General features: G+C 39.0%; 1 protein-coding gene across 7 annotated transcripts in view; it reads left to right on the top strand.

Moving 5' to 3' along the window:
- AK9 (adenylate kinase 9) overlaps positions 1 to 27,156 on the top strand; it is a 125,888-nt gene extending 98,732 nt beyond the window's left edge. For 6 of the 7 annotated variants that reach the window (XM_070559282.1, XM_070559280.1, XM_070559278.1 and 3 more), the window contains 12 exons: positions 6,516 to 6,719; positions 7,080 to 7,298; positions 10,761 to 10,974; positions 13,607 to 13,808; positions 16,002 to 16,148; positions 16,253 to 16,473; positions 20,430 to 20,626; positions 21,730 to 21,899; positions 22,101 to 22,199; positions 24,245 to 24,347; positions 25,333 to 25,447; positions 26,033 to 27,156. In XM_070559282.1, the coding sequence (XP_070415383.1) occupies positions 6,516 to 6,719; positions 7,080 to 7,298; positions 10,761 to 10,974; positions 13,607 to 13,808; positions 16,002 to 16,148; positions 16,253 to 16,473; positions 20,430 to 20,626; positions 21,730 to 21,899; positions 22,101 to 22,199; positions 24,245 to 24,347; positions 25,333 to 25,447; positions 26,033 to 26,235 (2,094 nt within the window). In that variant the 3' untranslated portion in view covers positions 26,236 to 27,156. Of the gene's footprint in view, positions 1 to 6,515; positions 6,720 to 7,079; positions 7,299 to 10,760; positions 10,975 to 13,606; positions 13,809 to 16,001; positions 16,149 to 16,252; positions 16,474 to 20,429; positions 20,627 to 21,729; positions 21,980 to 22,100; positions 22,200 to 24,244; positions 24,348 to 25,332; positions 25,448 to 26,032 lie in introns of all 7 variants that reach the window. The other variant, XR_011522625.1, reaches the window with a different exon arrangement.
- Positions 27,157 to 27,698: the final 542 nt, after the last annotated feature.

Here is a 27,698-nt window from a genome sequence, read left to right as displayed (position 1 = left end):
ACGATGCTCTCCATCGCTCTCCTGACGTAGCCTACATCTCCAGATGTAGCCTACTTCCTACCTTCCCCTACCAATAGAAAGTTATGAGACAGCTTACCCCAAATCTAGCCCTATTTCTCTGAAACTATGACTTCTATTTGTTTTCTGTTTGTCCCCTCTGTTTTCTGTTTCCCCTTTCCAGCTCCTCTGGGATTATTTGAACAATTATTATTTATTATTTGGATTATTTTAGAAATCCATTTTAATTCTCCATTGGCTTTTTAGTTATACCTCTATGTATTTTTTAGTGGTTGCTCTCAAATTACATATACATCCTTAGCTTTTCACATTCTACTTAGAGTCAATATTATCCCACGTGATATTTTAGAAACCTTGTGACTGCATAAGTCCATTTACTCCCACCCCCACTCCCCCTACATTATTTATGCTCTAGTTGTTGGGTTTTACAATGAAATACATTATAAATATTACATTTCTCCACAAGAAAAATTTACAGTTTTTGTTTTAAACAGTCATATGTATTTTAAATAAATCCTCTTTTGCGTGTGTCCAGATATTGACCATTTCTGATGTTCTCCATTCATTCCGCTGGCATGGTGGAAACCAGATGGATGGGAAAAGGATGTCAGCTGAATTGTTTTCCTGTACTGTTTTTCTCTGGCTGCTTTCAAGATTTTCTCTGTATCTTTGCTTTTCACTCGTTTGATTATAATATGCTTGCATGTCATTTTCTTCATATTTATATAGTTTGGGGTTCACTAAGCTTCTTTAATCTGTAAATTTATGTCTTTCACTAAATTTGGGGAAACTTTGCACATTGTTTCTTCAAATATTTTTCTGACCCATTTGCTGTCTGTCTTCTTCTGAAAATCAGTTACATGTAGGTTAGATCTTTCATGGTTGTTCCACATGTCCCCGGAGCTGTTAATTTATTCAGTCTTTTTTCTCCATCTTCTTCAAGTTGGATAATTTCTATTGGTCTATCTTCAAATTCACTGATTCTTCCCTGTCATTTCTATTCTACTATTGAGCCCACTCTACATTTTTTAAAATTTCAAATATTGTATTTTTTAGTTCTAAAATTTCCATCTGGTTTGTTTTTATGTTTTTTAGTTCCCTCCTGAGATTTCCTATCTTCCCATTTATTATAAGCGTATTTTCCTTTTCCTCATTAATCCTAGTGATAATGACTGCTTTCGAGTTTTTGTTTGGTAACTCTAACACCTGGACTGGATATTTGATGATTTTCTTTCCTTATGAGAATGGGTCTTATCTCATGATCCTTCATATATTGAGTAATTTTGGATTATATCCTAGAATTGTGAATGTTATGCTGTGAGCATTCTAGATTCTGCTATATACCTCCAAAGAGGGCTGATGTTTTTGCTGTAGTAGGCAATTAAGTTGGTAAGACTAAACCTGCAAACTTTGTCATGCCTGGAATGGGTGGCAATTCAGTTTATACTGTTCTCAAACAGCCCATGTGCGTATGGTTCAGAGATTAGCCAGAGACTTGCACAATCTTTGCAAACTGAATTTCCTGTTCTCTTCTCTGGCTCTCTCAACTCCGGAGTTTACCCTCACTCTCTAGTGCCCTGTTTGTGGTTCCTTTGCCTCATTGCTCCAGCTGGAAAGATGGCAAGCTTTCTATCAGAGTTTTGGTCATCCTGTGCCACCACCACTCTAATGGAGGCTGCCCTCTCAGTAAATGCACAAAATCAGAAAACTCACACTAAGCCAATTGTTTCCTCCAAATTTTGACTACTCTCCAAAATCTGCCATTGTTCCCTCTCCAGAGGCCATCAAATGAGCAAGCAAGAGAGAGAAAATGTGTGTTCATGTGTGTTTTGTCCATGGTTTATGGTCATTATCCACTAGAGGCTAAATGAACTTATTTCTTCATACTGGAGGAAGATCTCTGAGACCATTAATTTTAGAATATACTTCTTCTAATATAAGGACTAAAAGATGCAAGATGTCAGGGAAAAAAAAGCACTTTTCCAGAAGATCAAATTGCCATTTACAGAAAAATAAAACCTTTTTTCCCTAGGAAGAATTAACCTGTGGGTCTCTCAGATGGTCTTCTGTGAAGATTTTTGGGATATTAACCTTTAGAAAATTCAACATTGTACTGAAGGCACTAGCCAAAGCAAGATGATAAGAAAAAGAAATAGCATACAGGTTGAAGAGTAAGAACAAAACTCATTATTTGCATATAATTTGATTATCTAGAAAGTCTAAGATGGTTAATTGCAGAAAAGTTATTTAAGATTTCCCCCACCAGCTCCTCATGTAACAGTGACATTTGCCTCCATGAAGAACAAAGGTAAATAATTTCTAAAGTAGTTAAATAATCTGTCTAGAAGATGCTGGCTGCCACAGAATGTTAGTTGATGCCCTTCATCATTTGCAGCAAAATCCAGCCTGCCTGCCTCTTCACATCCTCACATCTTAAGTGGAAGCATGGTACAACCTGCCCTGCTCACACACCCAGAGCTTGCAGTTGCTCTGAATTAATCAACTTAGTCCTTCATTCATAAAAATGAATGGACAACCAAAGATCACCATGTACTTGAGGTAAATTATCACCGCAAAGAAGAACCCAAGATGAAGAAACAGAACAGTCAACTCTAAAACAAATAGACAATATGGGAAACATTATTAAATATTTAAGAATTTCCAATTTCCTTCAGAAAATTCAGGAACTGGTACCCATAAAACAAAAACAGGATGCTATGAAAAACCAGAGAGCGAAAAAGAGTCCATGGAAACTAAAATATATAATTTAAACTAACTAGAAGTTGAATAGAAAGATTTGAAGGAAAAGTCAAAGAAGTTTTTCAAATATAGAACAAAAATGCAAGAGATAGAAAATACAGAAGAAAAGACTGGAGATATATGGGGTCAATCCAGAAGGGTGAACATCTAATATGCATTCCAAAAAAGTGAAAAGAGATGAAATAAAGGAGGAAATAATCTAAGAAATATCAAAAAAAAAGTTCCCCATATTGAAGAGAGCAGGGAGTCTTCAAATTGCAAGGGTTCGATGAAGGCCAAGCAGAACAAATTAAAAGATATGTACATTAGACATATGCTCATGAAGTCTGAGATTGTTAAGTATAAAGAGAAGATCTTAACCATTTCCAAAGTGAAAAAAAGATATCTACAAAGGACTGTGGATAAGATTTGCAGACTTCTCACCAACAGTGCTAGATGACAGAAGACAAAGACAATGTCTTCAAAATTCTGAGTGAAATGATGTTCCACCCAGAATTTTATACCTAGCCAAACTATTTATAATGAGTGAGAATGCAGTGGAAACATTTTCAGGTATTTAAGGTCTTTGAAAATTAGCCTTTCAGGGGGCCGGCCCAGTGGCACAGCACTTAAGTTTGCACATTCCACTTCTCGGTGGCCTGGGGTTTGCCACTTCAGATCCTGGGTGCGTACATGACACCACTTGGCAAAAGCCATTCTGCGGTAGGAGTCCCACGTATAAAGTAGAGGAAGATGGGCATGGATGTTAGCTCAGGGCCAGTCTTCCTCAGCAAAAAGAGGAGGATTGACAGTAGTTAGCTCAGGGCTAACCTTCCTCAAAAAAAAAAAACAAAGAAAATTAGCCTTTCATACATTCTTCCTGAAAAAAGTAGCCAATTGATATGATAAATAACCTTCTTCTGTCTACAAAACAAGACAAAAACAGAAAAACCCAGATATATGTGGAGAGGGGAGGGGCAAGAAAAGCATTATCCAAATGTGGGACAAATTAAAATGTGGCATGATTTTGAATAATCAGAAAAAACACTGTTTGACCTTGATACTTGAAACATTCTCCTTAGAATAGTACATGTTTCTTGATAAAGAGTTGCATCTCCTCTGTTACTATCTGTGGCTGAGGTGAACAAGGGTTATGTAATTAAATATAGCAGATGCTGTTTATTGGATTTCCACTTTCAGAATGAATCAAATGCTGTTTGTTTGCCTTCAACTTTTAGAATCAATTTCTGTGTAAAGCACTAAATACTTAACTGCAGTTACAAGACAGAAATGTAAGTGTAATAATATTGGCGACAAAAATTTAGAAACTGAAGAGAGGGAAAAGTGGAAGGAAGAGTAAGCCATCCTCTTGAATTGTGGGAAATCAAAACATACATCTAAAAATGGTAACTCAATAAATAGAGATTTGGGGAGAGTATTTAAAGTTAAAGGCACTCAATGCAGAATTAAGAATTAAAAATATGACTAAAACCCAGGATTAGGCAGAAGAGAACAAAAGAGAAGTAACATAAGTGAGCTAAATTTCTCATTACCACTTGTGGGAAAGAGAAACCAATATCATAAGGGTCAGAAGTGGTGTCCAAAATTGAGAAATAACATAAGTACAACCAACGAATCACCAAAGTAGTAATTAATAAAAGTTTGTTGTATACACACCAAAAAGACAGTTTGCAAACCAGGAGCGCTCAAACTAAAACACGGGAGGAGGCTCAGGGGTACATTGTTATAAAGTAGCTTGTATAGTGAGAGAGTAGCGACTGCTTATTCTTCACAGAGATTGGCTGTAACAGTAGTATTTCCTGAAATGATAGGGAGTTGGTCAGTGGTTACCTCATATCGATCTTGGGAAACAGTTTAAGTTTTGCTCATGATTTCCAAAGGCATAAGCAAGAAATGACCCAGGTCAACTTAGTTTTGCAAAATAAGCTAAATTAAGCTTTGTTTATCTGGCCAAAATGGTTTTGTCCACTCAGGGAACTTTCAAGGCTGGTCTCCATTTGTTTTTTATTTTAACAGTGGCTACTTTTTACTGTTTATTTTACTGTTCCTAAAATGGTTTCTATAGGACAAGAACAACAAAAAACACATATTTTTAAAATGCAAGAATAGCTAAAAAAATAATGAGATGTATGTCCTCATATGAAAAAAATTTAAATATATTGCTAAATTGCTTTTTTTAAAAAGAAAATTGTAGAAAATAAAGCAATCTCATTGACGTTTAAAATAAAATATAATTGTGTGTGTGTGTGTTTGAACATCCAAAAGCATCCTAACCAAATTGTTAACCAAAATTATTTCCAAGTAGGAGAGTAGAAATAGAGATGGCAGTGTGAAGGGAGACTTTTTTTGTCCTATATAATGCTATATAATTTGATCTTTATAGCAAAAATGAATTTCTTTTTAAACTTATATAGTTTAATTTTTAAAATTAACAAACCACTTGGAAGAGCTATTAAGCAGAGACAGAGAGGTGAGCACACGTCGTCTGGAACTCGGATGTCCCCGGCTTGTCATATGGACTCGTCCCACCATATTGCCGAGGAGCCATAGAAAATCAAATCTCAGGATGAGAAAATGTCAAAACATAAGGAAAAGGAGAAAGTAGTTAAGAGGACCAAATGGTTTCAAAACTCAAATAAAAAAGAACCAAAACTGAGAAACACTTGTCCCGTAGCCAAGCTCCGTTTGGAGAGAGAAGAACCTGGGCACAGAGCAGGAATGGACCCCTATCCTCCCATCTTTCTCTCTGCACTTGCAAGGCCAAATCCCAGCTCTGGGGGCCTTTGAAAGGAACCAGGGTCTAATCTGTTAGGAAGATTAGGAACTAGCAAGCTGCTCAGACGATCGCAGGTAAGAGAGAGAGTGAGAGGGGAACAGTGCAGTGGATTGGAAAGGAGGGAGTTTGAAGCATCATCTATGATTACGGTCCTTGGAAACTGGATGTGCAACAATAGAGAGCGAGGAGTCAAGATAACGCTCAGATTTCCAACTGGAAGGCAGTGCTCCAAGTGAGACAGGGAATACGTCAGGGAGAGGAGCGTGGCGGCAGTGCAGGAGGACAAATATTAAAGCTTATCTAACACCGCTTAGTATCGGTATCCTGTCATGGTCTTCAATAATCATTTATGTATTATCCTTGTTTACTCAGATAGGCTGTAACCTCCTTAAGGGCATATGCTGTTCTATTAGCACAGTGCTTTATACAAAGTGACTACAATAGCTATAATAGCTATCATTTGCATGCTTACCATGTGCCAGACACCTTTCTAAGAGCTTTGCATGTAAATTAACTTATTTAATACTCCTAACAGTCTTGTAAGGTAGGTACTTTTATTATTTCTATAGCATTCCAGATGAAGAAACTGATCTTGTCCAAACTAACACAGCTAGTGACTAACACAGCTAGTAACACAGCTAGGTTACATTAAATATTGTTACTGAAGGCTATCAAAAACATGTGACATTCTGACACCATAAACATAAATGGCATTTAATATCTTGTCTATGTATTTATTTATGGGATCACTGTGGTGTCAGAGTCTTGACAGTATTAAATTTCTGGATGCCAAATAGTTAAAATTTTAGTGTGTTACTAGATGAACGTTGCCACACCATACCAACCAATAGCCAGTGAATATGAATTATTCCGATGATTAGTTAGCAGTGTTACGTATTTCTATGTGTATATATTTTACATATTTTATATGCATAGTAAAAGGGAGTATTTTCTTCCTTAGATTGGTAGAGAAGACGATGAATTTAGCGAGGAAGAGCCTGAAGAAGAGGATGATGATATTGACAACATCCTCGAAGAGGAGTTTCCGAAAGATGAAGCGATGAGTGAGGAAGATGAAGAACAGGAAATCGATGCACTCGAACGCCTGAAAGGCGAACTGGGAGAAAAATTTGAAACAGATTTGAGTAATTTACAAAGCATACAGGTTATTACTTTTCCTTCATTTTTCATAATTCAAAAAATAACATTTGAGAATAAAACAAAAGCAGTTTGGTTTATGCTTTGGTCTCTTTCTAAGATTTCAAAAGAAGTCTACATTTTAGGGCTGTATTCTCTCTCGTCAGCACCACTTACAATTGTGAAAACAAGTTAATAAATTAAGGGCAACGTGGAAGCCACATGGGATCAAAGGTTTTAGCTACCAACACACAGCTGCTCGGAAGCCGAAAAATATTCGTTCTCTAGACTGAAGCAGTCAGTCTCCAGCGGTGTCTGTGTGCTGCGACTGAAGTCTACAAGGCTTCTTCCCACTAAAAATGTTCGGTTTTATGATTTTTCTCATCAGGAAGAACTTGAGAAGTTTCTGATACCGGTAATTCTCATTAATGGAGCCCGGAAAATTCACATTGTACAATATATGCTGAATATGAAACTGAAACCACTGGTGGAGAATCGTGCGAGCATCTTTGAGAAATGTTATCCAATTGCACCACGCCTTGCCCAGAAAATGCTGGGCCTTACCTACAAGCACATAAGCTCTTTCGGCTACTGGGACCCCGTAAAGGTAATGGCAGCAAATGCATTTGAAAGCCATGTTCTCTCTTCTATTTCTTTCTTTTTTTATAAAGTATGTCTAAGAAGAAGAGAGTGTATAATTTCAAAAATTGTAAGCATTGTACAGTATTCTTAACCAGCTATAAATATATGTGGTTGTTTTGCCTTTCTGAAGTGGGAAAAGTAGATGGAAGGTGTAATTTCTTTCATCCATTTCTGTAGCAATAACCCAATTCCAACTTGGTTTTAACTTTGTGGCAGAAGAAGATGGTAGTGGAAATATTTTGAAACTAGACATCTAGAAAACTGAGCTCTGGGGCTTACTTGCTATCTAATTTTAGGCAAGTCATTTAAACTCTTTAATTCCATTTCCTTACGTTTTAGATGGAAGAATAAAGCCACTAGGCCGCTGTGATCCAATGCAAGAGTATAAAGTCCCCTGGAAAGTGTGAGACACCATATAAAATGTGTCATTAATGTTCATAACACACTTATTTCCAAGTACTGTTTTTATGCAGTGTGGATAGACAGATTTAATCCAATTGGAATTCAATAACTTCAAATGTGGGATGGTTTACAGCAAGTCTTAACCAACAGCATAGCAGCCACTGTTCTAGTCTCTGGGGACAGAAGAGTGAGCAAAACAAAGTTCCTTTTGTCTAGACTTTATATTCTAGTTGGGTTAGGGAGAAGGGATAGGCAATAAATAAGTAAACAAACAAATAGGTTCTTGTCACATAGTCTTAAGTGCTATAAAGACAATAAAAGAATTTGCCGTAATAGTGACCTGCTCACTCGACCAGTGTTCCTTCTCATTTCCATCAATAACAGCACAGTGGAGAGGACCATGGCCTCTGGAACCAGACTGCCTGAGTTCAAAATCACCACTTACTGGCTGAGTGACCTTGGACAAATTACTTAACCTCTCTGAGCCATTCCCATTTGCACAATGGGAATAAGAATAGTTCCTACCTTACAATATTGTTACAAGATTAAACAAGTTAATTCCTGTAAAGTCTTGCAACAGTGCTTGGTTTTTGTAAGTGCTCAATTAATATAAGTTATTGTTGTTCTTAATATGTGTTACTATTTTTGGTCACTGATAAAAACTATTTTGGAGGACAGCATCCAAAGTGGAGCCCTGTGCATGTTACTTGCAACCTCCTTCTTGATTGATATTGACACAGTCAGTTTCAATTCTACTTAATTGTGCTCTCTTCTTTATCTTAATCATAAGGATGTCAAGAGAAACCTTTTCAAATATCGTACTGAAATATAGAAACACTATGACAGTTCCCTCCATAGAGAATTGGAGAAAGTTAAGCATGTGTTAGAATCAGCTGGAAAGCTTTTGAAATATAGTCACACCCTAACCTTCTCTCTGAGATGGGCAAGAGAGGGGAAGAAGCAGGCAATGTCAGAACCCAATTTAGGGAGAAAAAGAAAAAGGGCCCATGTCTAAATATTTAGGATTGTACAAAAATGCCTTGTGGAGAAATGAGTACGTGGTCATTGGAAGGTTAAAGCATATAATCATTTTTCAAGGCTGTTGGGAATCTTTCTGGGTGCCTGACAATTTGATATTTCTATTTGATGGCACCGTGGGTATTCCAACCCTCAGAGGAGAAGGGATACATGCTAGATATTTTGGGCAACAGAAGAAACTACTGTAAGGATTCATGCTTAATTTGGGAATTTGAAATGGAATCATTAAACTTTCAGCTTTTCTTTTGTTAATAAGACCTAGAGCAAACATTCCCACCCCATCCCTGAGTTTCTCCTTATCCCTAGCATTTACTCCCAACCATGAGTGTTACTCCAGCCCAGTAATGATGATGTTGACAATACCATTGATCTGTGACAACTGTCCTGATGTAACTCTGGGGAGAAGTGATATGACCACACTGTTTCACACTTACTCTGTCAAGTCCGGGATGACTGATACTTGGCCAGCTGATGCTGTAAAAAAAGATGTTCAAACCCAGCATCAATTAATTATCCAGTTCTCATCATCACCAATGCCAAGATGTGGGACCACGCCTCCCACTCCATCCCATACCTACATGTTAGGCTACCTGTTAAGTGTAGTTTTCCCTTTTGCAGCTGCTCTTGATGCTTATGTGAGTGGAACTTCACTGGTATAAAAATATGGAAGATAAGCCAGTGGGATTTGTCCTACCCATATACTCCAAAAGATAATCCAAGACCCCACGTGTATTTTCTACTCAGGCTGCCATAACAGAATACCACAGACTGGGTGGCGTAAACAAGAGAAATATATTTTCTCACAGTTCTAGGTGCTGGAAGTCCAAGATCAAGGTGTCAGCAGGGACGGTTTTCTGGTGAGACCTCTCTTCTTGGCTTGCAGACGACAACTTTTCACTATGTCCTCACCTGGCCTTTCCTGTGCTCATGCCCTCCTGGTGTCTCTTCCTCTTCTCAGAAGGACAGCAGTCCTATTGCATTAGGCCCTACTCCCATGACTTCATTTGACCTTAATTCCCTCCTTAAAGGCCCTATCGCCACTTTGGGGGTTGGGGCTTCAACTTCTGAATTTGGGGAGACACATTTCCATCCATAACACCACCTTAGGCATGGCCCTGTCTGTAAGGTTAAATTGGCCTGTGAGTATATCCAAACAGCTCTACACTCCTTGGCAGAAACATTCGATATCCACCAAAGATGTTATAAAGAAAGTAGAACTATACAGTAGTCCCCCCACCCATGGTTATGTTCCAAGACCCCCAGTGGATGACTGAAACCACAGATAGTACTAAACCCTATAGATACCATGTTTTTCCTATACATACATACCTAAGATAAAGTTTAATTTATAAATTAGGCACAGTAAGAAGTGAACAACAATAACTTTTCTTTGGCATATCTGAATTGCCAGCATCACTACTCTTACACGTTAGGGCCATTATTAAGTAAAATAAGGGTTATTTGAGCACAAGCACTGCAATGCCAAGACAGACCATCTAACAACTGAGAAGACCACTAAGTGGTTAGCGGGCAGGTAGCATATAGAGCATGGAAAAGGTGGACAAAGGGATGATTCATGTCCCCAGTGGGGCAGAGCAGGATGGCAAAATATTTGATCACATTACTCAGAGTGGTGCGCAATTTAAACCTATGAATTGTTTATCTCTGGAATCTTCCATTTAATATTTTCAGACTGCTATTGATCACAGATAACTGAAACCACAGAAAGTGCAATCGTGGATAAGGGGGCACTACTGTAATTGTCATAAACTGACACCATTTAAGAAAGATTACATTAATGGCATGTGGATGTAAAATAATTTGCTCTTTTTCCATGGTTTTTTAATATTAATATTTGATTATAATTAGTTTTCTTATTCTGTGAGAAAGATTTCTTATTTTACAAATTGTTTTTTACAAACGTATTTGGGGGAAATGCTGCATAAATTAAAGCTAACTTAGGAATTCAATTGTGTGTATATTGCAGCTAAGTGAAGGAGAGACATTCAAGCCACTTGAAAATTCTGAGACTCCAGTTTATCCTGTAATCCATCGTCAGTATATTTATTTTTTATCTAGTAAGGAAACTAAAGAAAAATTTATGAAGAACCCTATAAAATATATCCGCCAACCCAAACCTAAGCCTACCGTGCCCATTAGGATTGCCATTGTGGGGCCACCAAAATCTGGGAAAACTACAGGTAAGGGTGTGTTGGCTTTTGTTATCCTTAAGCGTAAAAGAATCCCCTGAAAACTAGTGTCGCTTCTCCAGGAAACCAACCATCAAAATTGACTCAAAAAGAGACAGAAAACCTAAAGTGGCCAATAACCATTGAAGAGAAGGCATTCAAAAATATACTCCCACTCCAAAAAAAGCCCAGGTTCAGATGGTTTTGGAGGAAAATTATATCAAACTTTCAAAGAATTAAAAACTCAAGAGATACTTCCTGTGCTTTGTTGATGCAAAGAACTAATAATCAATCTATAGATCAAAATCAAGGTGCGTTTAACATATGAGCCAATTCTGAGGACTATAGCCTGGGAGACCAACTCCACCAGGGAGGGAAGCGCTCCAGAGATGCAAAATGTAGAGCATTAGACAGCTATATACCATTTTGGAACAAGGAACCATTTTGGAACAAGGAACAAATATGACAGGAATACTTCTTTTTCTTCTACTGCAATCACAAGATGTTTTGCTACATACAGCAGGTCAGTCTGACCCTGGTTTCTGGGAAGGAATGCTTATCTTCAAAGAAATACTGATATGAGGGGAGGCAACATCCCTATCTTTAAGGCAACATTCTTTGCTTTGGGATACTGTAAATGTTTAAAGCAGGTGTACAGTGCATGCTTGACAGGCCACATGAGGCCATTCTGGAAAAAACAAGGTCAGGCCAAATCAAAATGGCTTCCTCATATACCTCAATATATTAACTTAACTTAACTTACTGCTTTTCATTTATTCCATCAGTTTATAAGCTTTTTCAGAGTAACGGAAAAGACAGTAAGCTTCCCAATTTATTTTCAGTTTATTTTTTATTAAGAAATATAGTCCATACAATCAAAAAGCTATAAAGAATATAAATTCATTTTTAAATTAGCTTAATCCTGACATCAAGACCTAACAAAGATAACACAAACTAATATAACGCAATTATGAACTAGTATTACTTGTAAGTATAGTCAAATAACAGTATAAGATTATATTAGCATAAAAATTATATTAAAAGATTTTTAAAATATAATCTACTGTATTAATGGTTTAAAGAGTGAAAATCCATTGTCTTAAATCATTGCTGAAAAAGGCATTTGGTAAACTGTATTCCTATAGTGTTTGAATTTTGTGTAACTTTAGATTCTGGTTTAGGTTTTTGTTTTTAAAAGCAAATAGTCCAACCATAGGTTGGTGTAGTATTTCATAATGTGAACAGTGGTTGGTCACAGTGAGAATGGAATGAAAAGGACAGATACAGGAGATATTTAAAAGGAAAACAATAGGACTTAATGACTGACGGAATAGAGAAAGAAGGGGAGAGATGAGGTCAAAGATTAATTTCTCACGAGGAATAATAAAGGGAAGTTTTGTATTCCAGCTCTTCAGATGAAAAGCTTGCTTTACCCATTTAAACTTCTTAACATGATAAAAGAGTCTTTAACAGTCATATTTTAAATGTTCACAAAGATAATATTTCCCAAAGATAGCAGAATATTAACATTCGAAATAAGATCCAACAACCAGAGCAAAAGGTGAAAGTGTAGACAAGACAACCTGATTTCTCATTTCTTTGTTGAAATAGAGTTGAATTTTAACAAGCTGTCAAATTGTGAAAGCTTTATTATTTTTACAGCTTTAAAAAATTAGATCTGATTCCAGCATTTGTGGCAAAGCTGAGATTAAGGGCCGTGTGGCTCTCACAAGGGTATCCCTTTAGGGTGGCCGTAACTGTAGTCAGTTAGTCTGCATTCTCCATGAGATGGGATGAGCTCTCTCAGTGTCCTCTACACACTGCTGCCTCCAGACAGTGATGGGGCAGGGTATATAGACCACGACGGAGCACTCCCACATCTAATCGTTACTGGAAGTCATTGTCTATGGTCTCATTTGGGAGAAGCAGAGGCCAAGGTGAGTCCTCTTTCAACCAATGGCAACATCTGTGTGACCTTGGACCAATCATTCCATTTCAAAGTGGGCTTCAGTTCTCTCATCAGTAAAATTGGGATTTCAATATCCATTCTACCCAACTGACAGAATGGTTGAAAATACCAAACAAGATCACAAAAGAAAAAGTACCTCGTAAGCTGCAAATTACTATTAAAATGTCAGGTATGCCATTATAAATTTTAAAAATTATTTCCTAGAAGATTAACTGAGACCAAACTGTGGAGGGTATGGGGTCCTAATTGTAGCGTGGAGTCCATAAATGGATAGACAGGGAAAAGATACAACCCAGCGACACAGGAGTGTTAGATTGTTATTTTGGACATAATATTAAATATTAATAGTATACAAAGGATGCCTTGTAAAACTCCCAAAAATTTTGCTGCCTTGTGTAGAAGGAAGAAAACACTGAAATGTTGGTTTGGTTATTTTAAAAAAGCCCCAAAGAGTTGGCTTATTAACGGATGCATCAGCCACATAACCTGAAGTACTAACGATGATTGACCTTTGACAGTCCTAATTCCAGAAGATGTAACAATTTTAACTTTCAAAATTTCTTTGAGGAATGTGAAGATTAGGTTGCTGTTCATGTCAGTTAACCAGAATCTGAAACTAAGGTTGACTGATGAATTTGCAAAATGGGTTAAGTTTAACGTTTTAATGTTTTTCAGTTGCCCAAAAAATTTCAAGTGAATATGGTTTAAAGCATTTGTCAATGGGAGAAGCTTTGCGTTATATATTAAATGATCAACCAAATACAGAGCTGGCACTTATGTTAAATTGGCATCTTCATAAAGGAATGACAGCACCGGATGAACTGGCTGTTCAAGCCTTGGAAATAGCTCTGATGGGAAGTGTATGTAATACAGTAGGGTAAGTGAGGGCGGGGCGGGGAGTGAAGTCTTTCAAGAAATTCCTCACTGGAATTTAAAACACTTACCTCAAACAGGATTTAAAGCTCTTGCAAAGGGCACCTATAGGGTGACATATTTTAATTTTTAATTTTCTGTCAACCTAAAACTTGGCTTGAACACTGACATGCCAAAAATAGCCAGCAGGCCACTTCACTCCGTGCCACAACCCCTGAATTATCCAGAAGTCACCAGGTTTACACAGTCCTCAGAGGAGGCCAATGTGACTTCCAGAACCCAGTGGAGCTTCTCACTGCCCGTGGAGTGCTGAAGGCGTGGCTCTCCCCTGTCCCCAGATGACACCAGTGCAGTGGAGATGGTGTCTCACTGGCCCAGCTCTCTGCACAGGTAGCAGTCCTTTCCTGGTGCCACATTCGGACTGGAGAGCCCCATGTCTGAGCTGTCTCTTCAGTTTACACTCCTCTGCTCAACCATTACTCCCCAGCAGAGCCACTGGTGACACCCAGTAGTAAAAGCCGGTGAAACCTAAGACCCTGCTCTTAAGCCCCAGTCACCAACCTAGAATCCCCCTGATTTTCTCAAGGTTGTTTTATATCAGGAGCCTCCTTGTTCTCCCCTGCCACTGGTCCTTAATCAAGTCCTTGGACAATTCAGTTATGGGGGAGCAGATTCTGGGGTGTCAGATTTTTTTACCCAGAGACCGCCCTGGAACGTATGCAAATTGAGTTCCCTCATCCCTGGCATTCAGCTTTGCATACGAGGGACCTCATTGAAGGCAACCTTGGTTGAGTTGCAAAGGTTTTATTTCACTTTAATACCAGGCCAGTAATTGCCGATTCACCCTGAATTTCCCTAATCCTGAGGGCCGCTCAAGTGACCCTTCACAGGATAAAGAAATTGAGCTACTCTCCATTAAAAAAAACAACAACAATGGCACCCCCATACATTCTCTATTAGGCTTGTCTGGCTCCGTTAACTTACAATCGTCTCTGCCATAGAACTTAGAACTAGTTAGTGCCTAGAGACGTGGCTGGATAGCATTGAGAGAAGGCATCCTGTGACTTAGTCCAAACCAGCCCTTCCTGGTGACCGTCAGCCAGCATGCGCGGTCACTCAGAGTGAGTTTCTTGACTTTCCGCCCAGAATTTGCTGACAGCCTTTATTCCTCCTCTCAATTTGGTAGTAACACTCTCATTATCTCAGCCTGTTGGACTAACTTAAATTCTCCATCATTTCTGCTGAGGGGCTTGACGGAGCTTGAGGAAATGATTCTTTCCCAGACATCACAGGGCTCCCCTCACCAACTCCGCATGCCCCCTTCCCGCACCCCAGCCTCCTCACAGAGCTTTACTGCAAAAGCACTCTAGAACACAATTTCTCCCTTATTTTCTTAATCTCTTGCTAAGATACTGCATTGTGCCAGGCCCTGTTCCAGTTGCTTTACATACCTGGTCTACAATACTTAAGACAACTCTAAGGGTTAAATATCATTTCCCCTATTTTACTGAAAACTGAGGCTCTCAAACCAGGTTTCAAATCTAAGTCTGTTTGCCTATGAAACTTATGTTCTTTCCTCTGTTTTCATGCTTAGAATAATAGCACCAATTGGATAACACAATGTTCAAGTTATTACATGTGTTATCTCTCAGATTCTGCCAAAACCTAGTTCTATGATGCTAAGAGTATGAATTCAGGACTGTACACATATGTATGCTGCCCTCCTCCTGGCTTTTGGGCTGACTGAGGTTAAAAATGTAGAAATGGGGGCCAGCCCAGTGGCATAGTGGTTAAGTTCATGCACTCTGCTTCAGTGGCTCAGGGTTCATGAGTTTGCATCCTGGGTGTGGACCTACACACTGCTCATCAAGCCATGCTGTGGTGGCGTCCCACATACAAAATAGAAGAAGATTAGCAGAGATGTCAGCTCATCACCAATCTTCCAAAAGCAAAAAGAGGAAGATTGGCAATAGATGTTAGCTCAGGCCCCATCTTCCTCACCAAAAAATTAAAAATAATAATAAAATAATAAAAAATATATAGCAAGAAAGATGACAAACCAAAAGAAGATACATCAAGTTACATAAGGCAGAGCATGGGGCTACTCCTATAGAGATGAACTGGTTCTAGAAGACAGAGAGAAAGGTATGAGAGAAAAGAAATATGGAATTTTTATTTTTATGTTTCTCCTTGTTAGTGTTGTCATTGATGGATACCCTGTAACTAAATATCAAATGAGTCTGTTGGAAGCTAGGGCAATCATTCCCATGATCATCTTTGAGTTGGATGTGCCTTCTAAGGAGATTTTCAAAAGATTGCTCCTCGAAAAAAAAAAGGAACAAAGGTAATGTATGTGAGGAAACAATGATAAAGGAATGAACTTTAATCATCCAGAAAAAAAGTATGTTTTTAACAGCTTTTTCCATTCCTTCTCTGTTCCTCTCTTAGTTTGCCTTATCCATTGCACAACAGCACACAGATTATAGCCATCAAAAATGCAAAGCATCACAAAAATATTGTTGAGATTAGGAAATATTATCAAGAACAACATCAGAACTGGTATGTGATTGATGGGTTTCACAGCAAATGGTGGGTCTGGAATGAAGTCATTAAGAAAATTCAAATGGTGAATAAATATTTGCAGATATACCTGGAAAGAATAAAAGCAGGTAAGAAAACATTTAACTGTTAAAATATAATGAAATATGAATTTGAAGTCTATACATGCCTAACTCATGGTACCATAATTCATTCAATTTCAGCATTTGGTCCCACGGTCTTAATCAATATTTTAAATATATGGTACTGTCCAATTATCACGGGCATGTGTATTGGTTCTAATAAATGACTGCTTCTGCTCAAGCTATCACTTATTGAATGCCTGAGTGAACCTAGCACATAAAAATGGTACATGGTCTCTCACTATAAGAGTTTACAGTGTTTGGTCCAACTAGTTTCAAGAATGCTAGTTTCAAGAATGGTAGTAATACAAGGGCAATGGTCTGTGGAGTGACACTTGGCAAAATTTTGTTTAGGAATCTAGAATTAAAGTTACTTTTACTATTTACATTCATTATGGTATTACAGAAATAAAAAAATTAAACTTGAATGTAAAATGTCTTTTAATCTATATTTGGAATCTATGAAAGAAAAGGTTTGATTACACATTCCTATAAGTTTCTTGATTTTCTTCCAAAAATACACAAACTTGTCTACAACTTATATCTCTGAAAACAGTGATAACTCCAAAATTTATCTGTAGGGTTCTCACAGACATCTGTTTAATGACTTTGTTTAACTTTGGAAACTACAGAGAAGATATAATGAGGTATGAGGGAGCAACATGACTAAGAATCTTGTACAAGGAAAAATGCAATGAGGATTCTGATAATAATTGCAACATTGAATCTTGGTTTGCTTCATTATTTGGGCCTTACCAGTATCTCTGGTTCCTGTTTGTGTGCAAATTGGGAATTTGTTTGCACCTGAGGATTACAAGTCAGGAAGATAAGAGTGAGAGGAAAGAGAGAATTAAGTTTTTGGGAACATACTCCCAATAAGTTTTGGATAGCATCACTCTAGTAAAACATTCCACAGCAGACTTTGAAAGCCAAACTTGTGTCTCATTCGTCTTCCTGTTACCCTATTTCGCCCTCCCTGTCTTAGACTGAGTTCCCTGGAAACAGACTTATGATGAAAGGTTGTGTGCAGAAGCTTTATCAGGAAGTACTCTCCAGAGTAGTGTTGCCAGATTTAGCAAATAAAATTACAGGATGCCCAGTTAAATTTGAATTTCAGATAAACAATGAATAACTTTTTAATATAAGTGTATCTCAAATATTGCATGGGACATACACCAAAAACTATTCATTATTTATCTGAAATTCAAACTTAACTGGGCGTCCTCTATTTTATCTGGCAACCCTAATCAGGAGATACAGCAGTGAGGGTGTGAGGATGTAGAATTGGGCAGAGGGAGTAACGAACCTGCAGCGTGGTGGAAACAGAAGTCTCATCAGATCCTAGAGGGAAGCTCTGGAGCTGGGATGGACCTTCAAAATTTCCCTGATTGAGGAGAGGGGGCCAGGCTCTCTATCCCTCTATTGACCTATCATTGACCACAGGTCACTCTGGGAGGAGGTATAACCAGTGATAGAGGGATAATTCTCATGCAGCTGTGAGCCATCAGCACCAATGTTCCCAACAACTGGGAGACAGGTGCAGAAGCCCTGAAGAGGAGTCTGGATGAGGCCCCAGTGCAGCCGGGACATTATGCCATATATACTTGCCCCTGTCTTGAATAATTGAATCTAACTGAAGTCTGCCCTGTTGCTCTTCTGCTTCCCTTTCCACCTGATAATCTAGCCTGGACCTGATTGTTTGAATTTAGTTTTGATTTTTTTCATTCTACATTTCCTTTGTATGCTGTTCAAATGATCCTCCCCTATCAGAGGGCCACAGTTTACTCCTACTAATGAGATGGGGCAAGGTCAGGGCTAGAAGATTAAGCGATTCCTGTTCTGCCCATTGCAGAAAGGGACATATAGACGTTGCCAGATGTCATCAAGAATATCCCAAGAATCGGAAAAAGAGATATATGAGTATATTTTAGGACTTGAAGCCATGTGATTCTAAATTACCCTGTCACTAAACATGTCAGGATTAGTGAGGCTCAGCACATCTGAGCTAAAGAGCAATCTGGGACTATAATAATATAGTACCACGTAGTATAATATTATAGCACTACATAATGCTGGATACTTTAATAATGCTATATATTATTATACCATAGTAATGTACGTTGTAATAGTTTAGAATAATAATATTTTACCACTGTAGTATTATAGTAGTATAATATTCTTTGTAGGAAAGGAATATTGGGGCTTCTCAGCCTTTTTATCTCTGTCATAAACAACAGATAGAATAGTGTATTAATTTATGTATTGCTGCATAACAAATTATTCCACAACTTAGCAGCTTAAAACAACACACACACACACTCCCAGTTTCTATGGGTCAGGAATCCAGGCACGGTTTAACTGGGTGCTCTGCTTCAGGGTCTCTCACAAGGTTACAATCAAGGTGTTGGACACGACTATGGTCTCATCTGAAGGCAGTGTGAAGAATCCACTATCGTCCTCACTCAAGTGTGTTGACAAAATTTCATTCCTTAAGGGTTGTTAGACTGAGACCATCAGTTCCTTCCTGGCTGGTGGACAGAGGCCACCTTTAGTTCCTTGCCATATGGACCTTTCCAACATGGCGGCTTGCTTTATCAAGTGAACAAGCTGACAAGGCAAGAAAGAAAGAATGCCAAAAGACAGAAGTCACAGGGGTTTTTTGGTAACTGTTTTAGTTTCCCAAGGCTGCTGTAACAAAGTACCACGAACTGGATGGTTTAAACAACAGAAACGTATTCTCTCAAAGTTCTGGAGGCTAGAAGCTCAAAATCACGGTGTTGGCGGGGCCATCCTCTCTCTGAAGGCTCCAGGGAAGAATCTGTCCCATGCCTTTCTCTTAGCCTCCAGTCTTGCCGGCAATTCTCTGCATTCCTTGGCTTATAGACACATCACTTTAATTCCTAAGGATAAATGTTCTGTTTATGCTGTCACATAACAAACCAAAGTATGATTTATACTTCACAATTTTATAATCAATTTAAGACCTTCCTAGGCATAATAATAATTTTTTAAAAAGGTAAAACTTTTCACTGGTGAAAGGGACCATTAACAAAGTATACTGGGATCAAAATTTACTCATTATAACTAAGATGTATTAAGAAAGTCATTTTATTTTCTATAACATCTCGTACTGCTTTGGAGTCCCCACTCCAGTGGAGTATTGGGGAGAACGCTCTTAGACTTTCCCGTTGAGGGAACTTGGGCTTTTTCTTTGTAAAATAGACTCTTTGGGGTAAACCTAGTCACTCTTGGATAAATGTGCTTCCCTTCTCTTGGGGGTCGTTGGGCACAGGGAGAGATTTGTGTCAGTAACATCATGTCAGCAAACTATTTGTACTTCCTGAAATCTATTCCATAGGAAATTTAAAAATATATAGCAAATTTACGTGTGTGTGTATGAGTGGCTATGTGTATATACATATATATAGCTTATAATAACTAAGAATTAAAAACTATTAAAACATTTATCAACAGATAAATGGTTAAACATTTAACATAACATGTAACAGAACATACATAAACTATGTGTATATTTGTGCAGTGGAATACTATGCATCAATTAAAAAGGATTAGATAAATGTATAAACTGATACAGAAAGATGTCAAAGACCATAACTAACGGATAAAAGCAAGTTGCAGACTAATGTTTACAGTATAGTGGCATAAGCATCCTATATGCAAAAGAACATACCTGTGTATATGCAAATGTATAGAAAATGTCTGAAAAGGAGACAAACGCAATAGTGATTACCTCTCAGGAGGGATGTTGGATTGAGAAGACAGAGGTGTGAAGAGAAATTTTTACTTTTTACTCTATTGTTGGGAATTTTACAGGGTGTATGCATTTGTATAGTGCTTGTGTGATTGAAATTATTTTAATTTTAAAAATTATTGTGTTTCCTATGAAAAAATACATATAATAATAGTTCCTTTGTTAATCCTAGGAAAAGCCGCCTGCATTGACAGGTTATGCATCACGCCTCAAGAACTGATTTCTCGCCTGGGTGAATTTGAACAGTTCTGCCCTGTCAGCCTGGCAGAATCACATGAATTAGTTGATTGCTCTGTAACTGAGTCCTTGGAATTTGCAGCAGAGTTCAGAGGGCACTATTATAAAATGAGTTCTCGGGAAAAACTAAACGTAAGTTTGTTCCTAACGCCAAACATTTGCTAGGGAAAGAAAATGCCTGTCTCCGAATTCATCAAACAGGAAGGGGTGGGCACGCTGGGAACACCTGGGACTAGGACCAGGTGGCCCGTTATTGGAACCTGTGACACTGGGACCAATGAGGCCACTCAGTGGCCAGTCCTGGGACTGCATCCCAAGATGTATTTTGGCACAGAGCAGAAGTCCAGGGTCAGTGATGGGCCTTCGGCCTGGGCCAGTTTCACAGGTAGGGCGACCCAGCTGTGAGCCCCACTAACGGATGAGATGTATTGATGAGATGAGATGCTCAGCCCACAGGTGGGCATCCAGGCGATTCAGCTCCAAGGGTGCAGAAGGGAAGTCAAAGTCAGTGGAAATGAAGCAAGAGCTGACTTATGTCTCTTGTGCTTTAAGATTTTTTCTATCACTAGAACTCCCCGTAAACCTTATACTTCTGTCCAGTGGAACAGGATGTAGCTTTGTTCTGATATTACGATGTCACAATTTGATGATATGAAAAGGTTGGTAGTTCTGAAAACTAATCAGATTCCTCTGAACATTTCTTTTCCTCTGAAGAATTAAAATGTTTGATCACTTTTATTAAAAAGGCATTTATTTCTTCCTGCTTATTGAAGTGATGATCACAGAATTTTAAAACTGGAAGTGGCATTAGAGATCGTGTATCTGGGCTGCCCCCTCCACTTTACAGAGGGATCACTGGAGCTGGAGAATTAACACACCTGCCAAAGAGCTGCCAACTAGTTAATGACAGGTGGGCAGGTGACCATGTACCCTCCAGTGCCTGGCACATAGTGGGAGCTCAACAAATAGTTTTTGTATGAATGGGTGAGTGAGTGAGTGAGCAAATGAGATTAGGAGAGACCTTCCTTAGATGCAGTTACTTGCAAGTATTACTATAAGGGAACTTCCAGACAGGGAAGGAGTTATTGGAGTGCAGAAAGCAGCTCTCAGATGGCGTGAAGGACAGAACATTGCTACTGGAAATGGGGAGAGTGGCAGGACAGCCTCAATGGATGTTTGATTGGCCTAGTATTCCTGTTGTAAACAGTCTTGTTGCTGTAACCCTTTTTTAATAGAAATTTTTGGAGAACCCAGAATTGTATGTGCCTCCATTAGCACCTCACGCGCTCCCATCGGCCGACATGATCCCCAAGAGGCTGACGCTGTCAGAGCTGAAGAGCCGATTTCCCAAGTGCGCTGAGCTCCAGGGCTACTGTCCAGTAACCTATGAAGATGGGAAACAAAGGCAAGTCCTAGTCCTCGTGCAAGCACAGGAGGACATCTCCACCCAGAATAAGCCTTCATATGATAACATCTGCTCAAAAGGTCGCTATTGTTTAACTGAAAATGTTCTATTTGAGGTGCATAGATAGAAAAATGAAATTTTTTTGACATTTTATTTACACAGTACTGCATATTAATTATACAGTATATATTTTTCTTTCAGATATGAAGCCCTAGTACCTGGTGACATTAACTATGCTTTAGAATATCGTGATCGTATATATATTTGTGAGAGCAGAGAAAAACTCCAGAAATTTTTGCGGTAAGACCATTCATTATTTATTGAATATCTTCTATGTTCAATGCACCATGCTGGGATATATATGTGTGTGTATACACACACACATACACATACATGCATACCCATATCCACATATGTATACATACATATATGATGGTGAACAAAGCCTGGTCCCTTCTGTCCCAAAGCCTGAGGCTCCTGGGTAAGAGAGACTTTAAGGACCTGATAACAACAGAATGTGATGGGGTTTAGGATGGGAAAATGCCAGGAGTTCTGGGGAAGTCTAACCCAAAAGTCTGAGTGAATTATCTGTTGGGGGACAGCCTGAAGGGGGAGTGGGAATTGCCTAGACGAAGGGAAAGAGGAGCAGGTTCCAAGCAGAGGAACCCACAAACAAACCTGGCCCAGGGAATCACACAACTGCACGAAATTCAGCATGGCTAGGTGTGATGTGGAGAGGGAAAGGAGCAAGAGGTGAGGCTGGAGATGGTGAGCAGGGCCAGAATGCAGAAGGCCAAGTAAAATCACCATCAATCATTTGGACTTGATCTGAAGGGCAGTATGAATACATTGATTGGTTTCCAATGTTATAATCAAATTTACTTTGGAGAGAGACTATCATCGGAGTGTTGATAGTGGATTGGAGCAGGAATACCAGTTATGAGGCTGTTGGAGTGACCCTGTCCCAAATAATACAGCATGATGGGGTTCCCCCATGAAGAGTGGTGTGGGGAAAGGAGCGGGCTTAGGACCAAGTCCTGAGAAACACCAATACATGAATGTCAGAAGAAGACCTTGCAAGGGAGGATGAAAAAGAAGAACCCACAAAGAGGTGAAAGGGGAGCCAGGAGGGAGAGGCTCTGGGGAGGAGAAGGGGAGAGAAAGTGTCTGGGATGGCTTGGCCAAAGGTTTAAATGCTGCTTAGAGGTGAAACGAGACAAGAGCTGAAAAGCGTGTCGGATTTAGGTTATAACAGGTCATTAGTGATTTTGGCAAGAATGGTTTCATTAGAGTGAGGTGAGTGGAAGCCAATTTCAGAATGCCAAGGAGTGGATGAGAGACGAGGAAATTAAGACCTTGCCTGTAGTCCAGAGGTTACAAACACAGACGCCTACAGCATCCAAGAAGGTAAAGGATGGGAGGGAAGCAGGTTGGGTGTGAAACGGAGGAAGTGGTGGGGACTGTGGCAAACTGGACTGCGCATGCCCCAACTAAAGGGGGCAGCAGCCGCTCATCTGCTACCGGACATTTCCGTTTTCACAAGAAATTGAAAACCAAATTTCTTTTTAAATTTTCCTAATTTTTAAACATTCGTGACCGATTCAAATTTTTTTAAAAATCTTATGTGGATCGAATCGCATCTGTAGATGGAATTTGTGCAGTAGTTGTGGTCTCCTGTGACGCTCACTGTTTGAAGAAATTTAACTGTAAAAAAAGAAGAGACATTAGTGGCTGGAAGGGATAGAGGAAGGAGTGCAGGTGGTTTTTCCTTTTTCTTTTTTTTTTTTTTGTTTTTACATGAGGGAGGTATGAGCTTGTTTAAACGCAGATGCGTGGGAAGGATGCAGTAAAGAGGGAAATGCCAAAGGTGAGGGGGAGAGAGAAAGTGCTATAGTAAGATGCCTGGAGAGAGGGTGGAGTGGGGATCCAGAGTACAGAGGAAACTGATCTTGGATGGGAAGTAAGCTCTGCCATGGAAAGAGGAACCTGTGTGCGGCTTTACTTGTGATGAGCAGTTGAGGAAGTTCCGCTCTGATGGTTTCTCTTTATATAGCATGCACCTGTGTAGGGGGTGGTGGGAGAGTTAGAAGTTTGAAGAGAATAAAGTTTTACATAGTTGCTGTGAAAAATAAGAAAACAGAATAAGTGACCAGGGCTGGGGACCCAAGCGAAGATGGTGGTCATGAATTCCTAGGAGCCGGGTCTTCCCACTTGTATCATTTTCTCCAGGGGATAAAAAGCAGGTAGTGAACTTTACCTTTTAGTTGTCTCTTGTATACATACATTCCTATGGACACACGTGAGTACATTTGTGAGCATCCATCTAATGAACTTTGCGTTCTCAGGTCGCCACTGAAGTACTGGAATCAGAAGCTTCCAAACAAACTTCCGCCGTTAAAGGAACCGATACATCTTACTAGCCTTCCTTTGCCAGGATATCTGGAACAGGTTCCGTGACATGATTTTCTATGATTATATAGCACAAGAGTACAACGATCTCTTCTTTAACAATAGTTTTTATCTTGGTAACAATGTAACTCAAGGCAGAGTTTTCTGATTTTAAGCTGCAAATCCACTCTTAAGCTTTTTCGTTTACGGGCGGTTGTGAAAATAAAATACGGGAAAAGCCCCTGCTTCCATAGCGAAGTCCCAAATACCCGCACTGGAATCGAGTCGCAGTGTCACTACAGCTGAACCACCAAACCCGTATTTTGCCCCAAATCCAGATGAAACTTTCTGCTCAAGTCACATTTTATTTCTAAAACTTACCAGTAGCCAACTACTATTTTAAAAAACCTTTTTTAAAAAATCCTATAAAATAAATGCTCAGGGCACAATTTTATACGTTTCTTAACCGCTTCGTTTTTTTCAACTCACCTAGATGGTTAGCCCTTCAGTGTGGTTTACTATCAAAAGGCACAATGAGGCTCACCCAGCAAGCAGTATTCTCCTAACGGCCGAGTTGCATCAGGCAGGCCTCCCACCTTCTTTCACAGCTGCACTGGTAACTGTGCTCTCTAGAATTGCTTGTCAGGTGGCCAAGGGTCCTGATGGTGGGAAGCAGTCTGCCCGGTCCCTAGCAATGGAAGCGGAGATGGGCCAAGACAACTCAAAGCCCAGTGGCCCCTTCTTTCTTTTTTACCTTTTTATTAGGGAAAATGTCAAACGTACAAAAATAGAGAGAATTGTGTAATGAGGCCCATGTAGCCATCACCTAGTTGGCACTAAGCCAGTTTGTAATTTTCATTTTTTTCCTAATCAAAGGTATTTTGCATTTCCTGTTAGCTAAGTGGTCATCTAACCATCTTTATAAACCCCATCCCCAACCCCAAGAGGCTATTTGAGGCAAAGAATTGTCTCTTTATCTATTTGCCACTAGGAAAAGAAATGAAGTTCAAATATATGCCTGACTTAAATTGTTCCCCGCCTGTAGGGTATCGCAACATCTCTAATCAAGGCAATGAATTCAGCAGGATGCTTAAAGCCCAAATTCCCCTTCTTGAGTATAAAGAGATCTGCGCTGCTCTATATAGCATTTCACCTAAAAGGTATGTCTTTTTTAGTGATATGCTACTCAGAACTAGTTTAACATTAATTATAATATATGTGATAAATAGGATGAGCTTGTTGATCTGGGTTGATTCCTTGCATTGTGTGTGTGTGTGTGTGTATGTTGGTAGCAAATATTTTAACAAAAATAATAAAACTGAGAGGCTGGCCCTGTTGCCTAGTGGTTAGCATGCTCTACTTTGGCGGCCCAGGTTCAGTTCCCAGGCACGGACCTACAGCACTCATCAGCAGCCATGCTGTGGCAGCGACCCACATACAAAATAGAGGAAGATTGACACAGATGTTAGCTCAGGGAGAATCTTCCTCAGCAAAATAATAATAATAAAACTGAATTTCTAGTTTTTAAAGCTGGGACTATGAGTAATACAGTCAGCTCTCAATAATCCATGCCATACAGGAGGGTGAATAGAGGCAATTATGATCTAAAATAGAATAATCCCCAAATCTTATTTGGGATTTGGCTATCTTCTCAGCACAATCACACACACAGTTCTCTTTCTCTGTAATTTAATGATTCACTAACCTCACAGAAAACATTCACAGTTCTGTGACATTTTCTACAGCTTTTAATCCCAAAGGTTCTGAATATACAAGAAAAAAGTATAAGAGGAAGATGGAACAGTTTTTGGAGAGATGTGAGCTCATCACATATCTGGGTGCCAAGATGACCAGAAAATACAAGGAACCTCAATTCAGAGCCATTGACTTTGATCATAAATTACAGACTTTTCTCTCTCTGAGAAATACAGACCCAGTGAATGGGTAATTTGCTCGGGTAACCGCAACCAGGATCTCAAGAGTTATCTGAAAGGGACAGAAGGCAACAGACTGAAAATCTGGCCCTCCCTGATGTACTTTTCCCTCCTGAGTGATGTTACCACGGCTGCCAGACCTCAAATGGACTCAAAGCTCTGCCAGCCAGGAAGGAGTGCTCATCTGTAAGCATAAGTTTTAATAAGATTTTAAAGTTTATCGCTCTTTGCCTCAACTTTGAGGCTTTCACAAAATAGCTATTCTATTTAGAATTCCCTTTAGAATATTTAGGTAACTTATTTTACTTAATAAATCTGTTATTCATTTTCCTTTCTGATATTTTCAGTAGAAAAGTCAGTCTCTCTTACGGAAAATTGCTCAGGAAATGTTAGAAAGCTTCAAGAAACAAAATTCACATTGGTATAAATAAAAGGGAAATATTGGTTACATTTTGAACATAAGGAGATGTTTGTAAACTTCATGAACATAAGACACTTTGTTTCCCAGCAGAATAAATGGATTTCAAGATAACTAAACAGCTGTCTCTTTTCTTTTTCTTAAGTATTTAAAGAAGCATGCTTTACACATTATTTTATAATTAGAAATCACCTGGAGTTTTGAGAAGGACAAAATCTAGAGTCTTATCATATGACGTTATCAAGAGTATAAGCTAGAGGAAAACTTACTAAATCAAATTTGAATGAAATTTAAAAAATAAGATTATCAACTTTTCAGTAGTATTAAGAAGTCTAAAAAGTGAAATAACAAGATTAGCTCTTTAAAAAATAAAAAATACTACCATTAATTGTATAATCTTGGGTAAATCTCTGAGCTTTTGTTTCTTAATCTCTAAAATGAGTGATTTAGCCCTTTTCCCCCAGCTGTATTAAGGTATAATTGACCAATAAAATTATATATGTTTAAAGTGTACAAAGTGATGGTTTTGATATAAGTACACATCATGAAATGTTTATCACAGTTAAGTTAATTGACACATCCATCACCCCACATAGTTATTTTTTGTGTGCCCATGTCTGTGTACATAGTGAGAAGGCTTAAGAACCACACTCTGTTAGCAGATTTGAAGTATACGATACAGAATTATTAACTATGGTCACCATGCTCTATGTTAGATCCTCATAATTTATTCATCAGATAACTGAAAGTTTGTACGCTTTGCCCAACCTTTCCCCATTTCTCCCACTCCCCAAGCCCCTGGCAACCACCATCCTACTCTCTGCTTCTGTGAGTTCAACTTTTTTTGGGGGGCGGGGGGAACATTAGCCCTGAGCCAACATCTGCCACCAATCCTCCTCTTTTTGCTGAGGAAGACTGGCCCTGAGCTAACATCTGTGCCCATCTTCCTCTACTTTATATGTGGGACGCCTGCCACAGCTTGGCTTGACAAGCAGTGCCATGTCCGCATCTAGGATCCCAACCAGGGAACCCTAGGCCACCAAAGCAGAAGATGCAAAC

This window comes from Equus przewalskii, chromosome 9 (assembly GCF_037783145.1).
Source record: "Equus przewalskii isolate Varuska chromosome 9, EquPr2, whole genome shotgun sequence".
NCBI lineage: Eukaryota > Metazoa > Chordata > Mammalia > Perissodactyla > Equidae > Equus > Equus przewalskii.
This window is presented reverse-complemented; position numbering and strand designations above follow the sequence as displayed.